Source organism: Budorcas taxicolor, chromosome 2, assembly GCF_023091745.1.
Source record: "Budorcas taxicolor isolate Tak-1 chromosome 2, Takin1.1, whole genome shotgun sequence".
Classification (NCBI taxonomy): domain Eukaryota; kingdom Metazoa; phylum Chordata; class Mammalia; order Artiodactyla; family Bovidae; genus Budorcas; species Budorcas taxicolor.
The window spans coordinates 162,824,975-162,835,764 of record NC_068911.1 but is presented as its reverse complement, the minus strand read 5'-3'; the positions used below and the strand labels follow the sequence as shown (position 1 = coordinate 162,835,764).

At 45.7% G+C, this 10,790-nt stretch overlaps 1 protein-coding gene across 1 annotated transcript in view; it reads left to right on the top strand.

The window, feature by feature from the left end:
* The window catches only part of SP110 (SP110 nuclear body protein), a 43,389-nt gene continuing 32,599 nt past the window's right edge, over window positions 1–10,790 (top strand). The window contains exons 1-5 of the mRNA XM_052661559.1: window positions 1–123; window positions 2,591–2,738; window positions 3,975–4,143; window positions 7,440–7,709; window positions 9,553–9,636. Coding sequence (XP_052517519.1) covers window positions 2,601–2,738; window positions 3,975–4,143; window positions 7,440–7,709; window positions 9,553–9,636 — 661 coding nt within the window. The 5' untranslated portion in view covers window positions 1–123; window positions 2,591–2,600. The remainder of the gene's footprint in view (window positions 124–2,590; window positions 2,739–3,974; window positions 4,144–7,439; window positions 7,710–9,552; window positions 9,637–10,790) is intronic.

Sequence of the window (10,790 nt, the reverse complement as noted above, 5' to 3'; positions counted from 1 at the left end):
GCAGAGACTTCCTGTTTTGCCCACTGGTATCTCTCTGCCCTTTTCTCAGTCTCCCAGGAGCCACCCCAGACCAGCCCCTGGATCTGGAAGGGGGCACGAACACCTAGCCATCTCAGCATCCAGGTGAGTTTTTGTCTAGGCTGCTGTATTCACTTTGGGTGATTGGCTTTTACCGTTCGTGTCCTGGCAGCAGCTGCAGCTGCTGCATAAAACTAAGTAATTTCAACTGTGACTCTCTTTCTTTGTAAAATAGTGTTTTCCAAAGAGTCAGAGAGGGGACTGTGGGATTTAAGAGGAGACAGTTTAAAAGAAGACAAATGACGAGGGGAAGCAAATGCAGCTCAGTCCTTTTTCCCCTAAACTCTAGTTTCTTTTTGTGGTTGGAACTCAAGTTTTGTTCTCTACCTTCATTGTCCATGAAGGGTGATCCTGCACTCTAACCCCAACGGGCAGCTCATTCATTAGTCACTGTACCAGTGACTAGAAGTGTTATGCCCAAGGTCCCAATCCCGAGAACTGAGAGAACAAGACATCCACAGCAATGCAAACGCAAAAAAGGGAATTTATTTCTAGCTTGAGCCAGGACCCAAGTTTCATCTAATGCAATGAAGTGGAACAAGGGCCCTGAATTACAGGAGTATTTATAGGGTTAAAACAAAGACAGGGAGTTGACAGGGGCGGATTGGTCGCAAGGGTTCCTTAGCATCTGCTAATTGGCTAGATTTTCATGGTGTGGGCTTTCTCAGGGGGGTTTTCTGTCCCTGTCCTGATAAGCTTGAACCAGGCTACAGGGAGTATACTGATTGGTCGAGTCCTGGCGCCTGCAGAGGATGATCTCAGCTCCTCCTTGGCAATAACTCAGCCCCTCTGTAAAGGAGACTTAGGCCTACCTTGGCCCCCTGAAGCCTGTCATGGCGCCTGTTTGGTCCTAACTTTCTGTAGCTGGAAAGCAAGTGGGAAAGAGAAACTCAAGAGAGGATATTTCATTTCTGCTCTAGTGTATCCACTTTTCAATACTTTTTCTTGAAGCACATTCATGATTATTTTCTTGAAATAAATTCCCAGAAATGGAATTTAGGGCTTAAGAGTGTACATATTTTAGGGTATTTGGTACTGGTTACTAAATTAATCTCCAGAATGTTGGGACCTGTTTGTATCTGGACCAGGAGTGTCTATGATTATTGCTATTATTTGTATCTTGACCAACTTGACAGGCAAAAGTTACCAAGTTGTCTTTGCTTACACTGCTCTGATTACTATAGAGTTACCATGTTTTTTATATATTTGTTGTGCATTTGACTCAATTGTCTGTTATGTCTTTTGTTTTGTTTTTCCCTTACTGAATGTTTGTCTTTGCTCATTCATTTTTAAGACCCTTTTACATAATACGCACCTGAATACTCCTCTGTGAGATGTCTGCCATATCTTGCACTAGTGAGAAATGGGATTTTGGTCAGATGAGTTCTGCCTGGCCACCAAATACTTTAGGCTAGTTATTTAACCTCTCTGTGCCTCAAGTGCTTCCTTGGCAATCACAACAGATGAAGAGTGAGGAATATGATGGATGTTCTGTTCTGAATGATGTGGTATGATTAGTCATTCAGGGCCCCTTCCTCGTCTCAGCAAGTGGTCGTTCTGGTGCTTTCTGGCTCTGTGCTGATCTTTGCAATATCCTTCCCCTATGCAGATGGTGAACAGTTAGTTCCTTTCTCATTGGTTCTCTGTCTTCTAGGATTTCTTCACAATTATCTTGATAGCATCTTCTCTTGTTTTCTAGTACTGTTGTGATGATTGTTTTTTGCAACATATTTTTTTTCTGTTAAACTTAACATATTTGGGAATGAGGAGAAAGAGACAGGGGCGCTCAATCTGCCACTAGGATTAAATACCTAGAAAATCATTATGCGTGCCTGCTCAGTCATGTCCAATTCTGCAACCCCATGGACTACAACCCACCAGGCTCCTCTGTCCATGGAATTTCCCAGGCAAGAATACTGGAGTGGGTTGCCATTTCCTACTCCAGGGGATCTTCCCGACCCAGGGATTGAGCTCGAGTCTCCTGTGTCTCCTTAATTACAGTTCAATTTTCTCTTCGATACAGAGTTGGAAAAAAAGATCTGTGTTTATTGTTTTTTAAAAAATCTCTAGGTGATTGAATTTTTTGTTACTGCTTCCCTTTCCTCAACAATTTTTCAAGAATGTCAAAGGTGCATTTTCTTCCTATTGTAACTTATTGATATTTTTGCATGGCCTATAGATGGTCAACTACTGTGATGTCACACGGCCACGTCTTTTCTGAGATGTGAAATGGACACAGGAAGCACTCGGTACATAGTGGCTCTGTTTATTACCAGCTGCCCCTTCGGGATTCCTGTGTCACACTGTGGGTCACTTTGCCCTCTGTGTTGCTGAGGGTTGTCACTGCTTCCTATGCCCATGAGTCTTTTCAGCAGAGGTGGCTTTGCGGACCGCTAAGGGATGCCTTTGGGGACCACAATGCCTATCTCCAGATGCCTGTGCAACACAGAGAGTGGCTCCCCTAACTCTGCAAAATCTCTGCTTCTCCTTTCTTCTTGTGCCCCTTTTGTAGGAGAGCCACCATGACCAGGGCCTTGGAAGAGGCTCTTCTTCAGCACTTCATACATCAGAAGCTGGAGATCGCTTATGCCATCAACAAGCCATTTCCCTTCTTCGAAGGCCTCCGAGACAACTCCTTCATCACTGAGAGACTGTACAGGGTGAGTCACTTGGCGCTTTGCCATGGCAACCCACCCCCACCAAGAATGCCAGACTGTTGAGGTCTCAAACCACAACACTCCAGAGCTTCTAGAATTTGAAAGTTCCAGACTAAAATGGTCATTACCAGGGAAAGAAGGTGTCCAAGGGAGGTGACTTCAAACTAGATGGCTTAAAACAAAGAAATATGCTCTCTCACAGTTCTGAGGTCCAGAAGTCCAAAGAGTGCCCCATCCACTACTCTTATCAAGGCCTTATATACTTTTACCAGACCCACTTCCACAACATATATCTTAAATTAACAAGATTTGAACTAACAGTGGAAAGGTCTTAGCAGACCCACTCCCACAACATACAGTCTTAAGATAACAAGATAAGTCAGAAGGTTGGTTTTAAGAAGGAGAAACATGTCCTCGAGCAAGATACATTGTTGTTATATAACCCTTAGTAGAGAGTTCAAGATGAGTTTTGTTGTGTAATCATTCAGTTCAGTTCAGTGGCTCAGTCGTGTCCGACTCTTTGCGACCCCATGAACTGCAGCACGCCAGGCCTCCCTGTCCATCACCAACTCCCGGAGTTCACTCACACTCACGTCCATCGAGTCAGTGATGCCATCCAGCCATCTCATCCTCGGTCGTCCCCTTCTCCTCCTGCCCCCAATCCCTCCCACATCAGAGTCTTTTCCAATGAGTCAACTCTTCGCATGAGGTGGCCAAAGTACTGGAGTTGCAGCTTTAGCATCATTCCTTCCAAAGAAATCCGAGGGCTGATCTCCGCTAGAATGGACTGGTTGGATCTCCTTGCAGTCCAAGGGACTCTCAAGAGTCTTCTCCAACACCACAGTTCAAAAGCATCAATTCTTTGGCGCTCAGCCTTCTTTACAGTCCAACTCTCACATCCATACATGACTACTGGAAAAAACATAGCCTTGACTAGATGGACCTTTGTTGGCAAAGTAATGTCTCTGCTTTTGAATATGCTATCTAGGTTGGTCATAACTTTTCTTCCAAGGAGTAAGTGTCTTTTAATTTCATGGCTGCAGTCACCATCTGCAGTGATTTTGGAGCCCAAAAAATAGTCAGCCACTGTTTCCACTGTTTCCCTATCTATTTCCCAAGAAGTGATGGGACCAGATGCCATGATCTTAGTTTCTTACAGCTTAGAAAACCGCAAATGTATAATAAATCTCCATTCCATTTTATAATCATGTATAATAATCCTTTATTTTGCTTTTTAAGGAATCTATGGAAGCCTGGGAAAATCTGGTCCCTTTATGCAGAGTTGTGTACAACATTCTTACCCAACTGGAGAAGACATTTAGTCTATCATTTCTGAAGATATTGTTCAGCCAAATTAACCTGAAAGAATACCCCAACCTGATAACGACTCTCAGTAGCTTCACAAGAGGTATGAGGCTTCTTTTTCTTAAATTTTATTTATTTATTATCATTTGGCTGTACTGGGTTTTCATGCATTGAGCAGGCTTCCTCTAGTTTCAGTGAGCAGGGCCTGGACTTCGTTGCAGTGCTTGAGCTTCTCAATACAGTGGCTTCTCTTCTAGAGGATCACAGGATCTAGGGCACTCAGGCTTGAGCAGTTGGGACGCAGGGGCTCTCGAGCACAGGCTCAGTAGTCGTGGTGCACGGGCTCAGCTGCTCTGTGGCCTGTGAGATCTTCCCAGATCAGGGACCAAACCCACATTCCCTGCATTGGCAGGTGTGTTCTTGACCCATGGACTACCAGGGAAGTCCAAGGCTTCATGAATACTTCTGGGGCTTTAGGGACAGGATAGAAGTCGCTATGCTAAGGTTTCAAACTGGTTTTCTGCCTTGAGGAGTATGTGCTTTAACCCCCCACTTTCTCTTTGGGAAGAGATGGGCCATTCTCTCTCATGAGTATGGCAGGAAAACAGCCCCTGGCTCTGGTTCTCTAAAGTGAATTTCTAGATGGCACAACCATTTCAGTCTTATGTGTTCTATGGGGTGGGAGGGAGCAGGGGAGGTGACTGTACAATTTAGCATAGTGGACAATCTCTAGGGAAGGGAACGCGTAAAGGAAGAAAAATGAGGAAGAAAGGCAGAAGAATGGATTCGGATGGATAACAATAAGCATTCTTTTTCTTTGTTGAAGTATGGTTGATTCACAATGTTATGTTAGTCTTAGGTATACAGCAGAGTGATTCAGTTATATATTTATATTTCTTTTCAGAATTTTTTCCCAATATAAGTTTTACAAGATATTGAATATAGTTCTCTGTGCTATACAGTAGGTCCTTGTTGCTGGTTTTTTTTTTTTTTTTTTTTTTTTTCTGAGGGCTTACTGTGTGCCAGACATTATCCCAGGCACTTTGTACGATTATCTTATGTCATCTTTAAAACAATCCTTTGAAGTCATTCTTGTCCCCATGAGACATATAAGGAAATTAAGGCTCAGAATAACTTTCCCAAAGTGACTTGTCTGCTAAGTGCAGAGCCAGGAGTCCTACTTGGATCTCTTAATACTAGGGTCCAAGGTTTTGATTACTATTTTTTAAATTTAAGATTTATTTTTGATGTGGACCATTTTCAAAGTCCATTGAATTTGTTACAATATTGCTTCTGCTTTATGTTTTGGGTTTTTTTAGCCATGAGTCATGTGGGATGGATCTTAGCTCCCTGACCAGGGATAGAACCCACACCCCCAGCATTAGAAAGTGAATGAAGTCTTAACGACCGAACTGCCAGGGAAGTCCTTTAGTCACTATTCAGTCTGCTAGATTATAAAGCTAAATGAGGAAAGAAAATTAGCTAAAGAAGAAGGGAGAAGGAATTGTGGACACAGAGATAAAAAGAGATAGTATGAGTAAGAAGCAGAAAATGAAGTTCCCCAAGACAGAGAAGCACTGAATTAATAAAATGGAATTAAAAGAGCAATGACATTGCTGGGAAGAGAGAAGCAAGAGTAAGAGAAGCAGGCAGTTAAATCACTTAGTTTAGTCAAAGTATATGGTTCATTTATCTGAGAACCACACGGAAAGGATCAGCAAATCACACTGAGTGGTAGCATTCGTACTACTGGAGTCGCCATTGTTCACAGCTCTTCATCTGCTCTTTGACACTTTACCATCAAGAGGCTCCTTCTCAAAGGGAGAAATGATTCCTTGAGCTTAAAGGGCAGCAGAAGAGAAGAGACCTCCCCAAGGCCGGCACAGCTGCACATGGGCCTGAGATCACAGCAGCATCAGGGCAGTTCTGGGAGAAACAAGTTCTCAAAGGCCAGGCTAAGTAAGCCTAAGAGTCAAAGGGATGCACACACTGAATATATTCCTAACCCACCCCCCACCCCCAGCCTGACTGAGCTCTAGCATCTTTCTGGATCCAACTCTGCAATTTTGTTCTAGTATCCTCTCCAAAATCTGGCCTTACTTTCCTTTTTTTGTTCACTGATTGAGACAAAATGGAAAAGAATCAAAAAAGAAACCCAGCCCTGAACATGCAGGGGAACAGCAGGCAGAAAGCCCAGGCCCTGGGGTTGTGGGATGGGAGAGAAGTTCAGTGTGGCCAGATCTCAGGGTGCAAAGCAAGGAAGCATGGAAACTGAGTCTGCAGAAATGAGCAGAAACTGGAATATAGGGGTCCTAGTACACTGTGCTGGTAAAGAACCCACCTGCAATGCAGGAAACCCCGGGTTGATGCCTGGGTCGGGAAGATGCCCTGGAGGAGGGCATGGCACCCACTCCAGGACTCTTGCCTGGAGAGACCCAAGGACAGAGGAAACTGGCAGGCTACAGTTCATGGGGTTGCAAAGAGTTGGACGCAAATAAAAACATACACTGTACAGAGGAATTGTTGTTGTTGTTGTTTAATTGCTAAATTGTGTCCAACTCTTTCGTGATCCCATGGACTATGGTCCACCAAGCTCCTCTGTCCATGGGATTTTCCAGGCAAGAACACTAGAATGGGTTGCCACTTTCTTCTAAAGGGGATCTTCCTGACCCAGGGATCGAACCCACATACATCTCCAGCATTGGCAGGTGGATTATTTTACCACTGAGCCACCAGGGAAGCATGAAGGAATTTATATTGTCTCTTATTTGCTCCAGAGAGGTGTGAGATGCTTATTTCTTAAAACAAGGACAACATTTAAAATTATAGCATTGGACATAATTGTCTAAACTCTGAAGCCAAAACTAGAGAGAAACTAAAGAAAATTAAATCCCTGGGTAGAAAACCAATCTCAATTTCATGTGTGAAAACCACTCTGGTGTCACATCAGAGGTTAACAGCTGTATCGCACTAAATGGTCACATCAAAGAAAGAAAATCTACCAGGGCCATGAATGCATGATGGATTCACTCTACACATCTGTGAGAGAGTGAATACCTCTGTGACTTCGTCCTACTGAATGTGAAGTATAAAGAAATCTCTTCCCAGTTTGAGACGGACATGTACACACTGCTGTATTTAAAATGGATAACCAACAAGGACCTCCTGTATAGCACAGGGAACTCTGCTCAGTGTTATGTCTCCCTGGAGGGGAGTGGGGTTTCGGGGAGAATGGATACAGGTATCTGTGTGGTTGAGTCCCTTCACTGTTCACCTGAAATTATCACAACATTGTTAATTAGCTATACCTCAATACAAAATATAAAGTTAAAAAGAGAAAAGAAATCTCTTCCCCAAACAATTCCGATGTACTTATGTGTGGTCCTTCGCCAATCTTAGTCGTCACTTCCCATGGAGGCTGGAGCAGAAATACAACCATCCCTCTTGAAGCCCCAGCCAACCCAGCAGGAAAGAGCTCCTCGAGGACCCTGCTATTGCCGCGTCTCCCCTGCCGATATCCCCTACGGAGCCTCCCACCCTGTGCACCCAGTGTCAGCAAGCCCAGAGCACCCGCCCAGCACAGCTCTGAGGTCCTGCGTGAGATGCCCAGCCCCACCGGCCTCACCGTGGCTCTCCAGGGAACCGTCCAGGAAGGAAGGCTCCATCCAGGTGAGACACAGACTCCATCCAACACCAGTGCCTCCCCAGCCTAGGGTGCCTGTGGCCCCGGAACCCCAGGGTCCCGTCTCTTTGTTGACCTGCTTCTTCCCGAGCTCCCACTACCATACACAGCTCTTTCCAAGAAGGACTGTGGGCACTGCCAGGAGCCTGGGTAAGGCCTGGAGCCCAGAACACCTGCTTCCCACCCCTAGAACAGCCCAAGCCTCTGCTCTTTGCTCTTGTACTCTGCTGGCTCCTGGCATTTTAACTGTTCACTCCTCTCCCTGACATCCTGTCCCTGTAACCTACAATGGTTTTCTTCCGGCTTCTCTGGCAGCTCAGACTGTAAAGAATCTGCCTGCAATGCAGGAGACCCAGGTTCGATCTCTGGGTTGGGAAGATTCCCTGGAGAAGGAAATGGCAGCCCACTCCAGTATTCTTGCCTGGAGAATTCCATGGACAGAGGAGCCTGGCGGACTACAGTCCATGGGGTCGCAGAGTTGGACATGACTGAGCGACTAACACTCATCACACATAAATGACCAATGACAACACCCCAAATAAGTGATGAATATTCGTAAAGGATGCCCACACTCCCCTGTCCCTGTTCAGAGCAATGTTGCTTGGAGCTGACTTGCCTGGGTTCAAGGTGGCTGTGAAGGGAGAATGCTTGCCTGTAAGTCAAGAGGGCTATAGCAGGAACCCCAGGAAAAAGAACCGGTGTGACAAGGAAAAAGAAACAGAGGTCAATGCACTTGACCTCTTGTCAGGGACGCTGTCACAGCCATTTGACACTGTGATGTCCAAGAGCCCTGCCCACCCAGCACTGAAAACATACTGCTCTGAATTGACAAGTAACTTGGGCAACAGGTAGCCTCAACACTTTACAGACTGCTCACCCTCTGATTACAGGGACATCTGTTTAAACCAGATTCATTTTCATATAGTTTGGATTCTGCGAGGAAGGTTATTGAAGTTATTAGGAAAGATGATCAAATGTTTAAAGGTTGCTGGGCCTGATTTCACTTCTACAGTTATGTCATTTATCTCCCCCAACCACCAGGATAAAGCACGTTGATTATGTAAAATGTAACTGTGGAATATTGTTGGCCACTGTTAAAAATGGTATCATGGATTCTGAGCTCTCTCATACTGGGAATAAAGGGTCCTATTTGGTCCAAATGTTTTATCCAATCATCTAAAATTACCATCCAAATAAGGTTAACATAGGGGCTTCCCAGGTGTCACAATGGTGAAGAATCTGCCTGCCAATGCAGGAGATGTGGGTTCAATCCCTGGGTCGGGAAGAACCCCGGGAGAGGGAAATGGCAACTCACTCCAGTACTCTCGCCTGGAGAATTCCATGGACAGAAGAGCCTAGTGTCTATAGTCCGTGGGGTCGAAAAAGAGTCGGACACTACTAAGCGTGCATGCATGCACACAAGGTTAACATAATCACGAAGCCAATTACAAGAGTCCATCTTCTAGATTCAAAACAAAATAAGTGCTATATTTACGTCAATAAGAGACTAATTGAAAGGAAGTGACTGGGGATTGCCTGGCAGTACAGTGATTAAGACTCAGTGCTTTCATTGTCATGGGCCTGGATTTGATCCCTGGCTGGGGAACTGAGACCTCTCAAGCCATGCAGCATGGCTAGTAGGTGAGGGAGGGGGAGAAAGAAAGAAAGGAAAGGACTGTTCTCCCTCCCTGCCTACCGCACCCTCGAGGAGTCTTGGTGCTCAGCTGGCCCATCGTTTTTACCTGCTAGAATAGATTGTTCTTGTTCCTCCCACCTCTGGTTCCTGCTGGTGGGTCCTGGGATCTGAAATTTTTTTCTTTCTCTGCTCAGTGTCCAGTGACAACCTGATCCCTCAAATAAAAGATAAAGAAGACGCTCAAGAGATGCCTTGCACTTCCTCAGACCCTGTGCCAGGTAATCTGGATTTGGACTACTCAGCCTCACCTTGGGGCTTCGCTAGTGGTTTAGACAGTAAAGAATCTGCATGCAATGCAGGAGATCCAGGTTCTCTGGGGCAAGAAGATCCCCTGGAGAAGGAAATGGCAACCCACTCCAATATTCTTATCTGGAGAATCCCATGGACAGAGGAACCCGGCAGGTCCATCAGGTCGCAAAGAGTAGGATATAACTGAGCGACAACACACACACACACAGGCTCACCTTGACTTTTGTGTCTACCATGAGGAAAAGCCCTTCGGAACATCCAAGCCCAGGGCTCTTCTCTCCACTCTCCATCACCATCAGGGTCCAGCTTTCCCACTGCTGCTCACTCCCTGCCCTCAGGAGCCTGAACAGACGGGAAACCAGAGCTCCTGAAAGGAGACAGAGTCCCGGGGGCGGGGATGGATGGTGGGGTGAGGGAGATGAGTCTGGGAAAGGTGGACAAAGAAGGGACACTGAGGGTGAGGGACAGGAACCTCACTAGTACTTGCCCGACTGAAGCCGAATCCAGCCTCTATACCCTGACGCCGAATTATTGATATATCTCAGAGACAGAGTTTCGGATGAAGTAGAAAAGAATAGCTATATTGCTTTGCCAGGCAAAACGGACCACAGCAGGTTAATGTCCTCAAAACTGTGTGTCCCAGTTTGGACAAAGTGAGAAGTTTTTTATTAGTGGTTCAGAGAGGATGGGATCAGCCCATGGACGTTCTGATTGGTTGGTGGTGAGGTAATTGGGAGACAGCATCATCCGCCTCCGGTTGCTACCAATCTGGGGTCTCTGTGCTGATGGGCAGCAAACTGTTAATTTCTCCCTCCTGGTGAGGGTTTCAGTATCTGCAAAACAGCTCACAATATTGTCATGTATATCCCTTGAGGGGAACCCCGGACCTTGCAGGAAGGCTGTACTATTGTTCCTTTCTCCCTTATCTCCACACCCAACTCCCTGCCCTAATTAGCATCTGTTTGAACCTCCTGGTTGGAATTTAGGGAAGGCCTTGGAGGTCAGATAAGTCTGTTTCCTGTATTCAAGAAATGGGAGACAGAGAAAAGCTTTTGTGCCCAGGAGCGCCTCAGGTCCTGCACAGTATCAAGACCTGGACTCCAAACACCACTAAGGAGTCTGC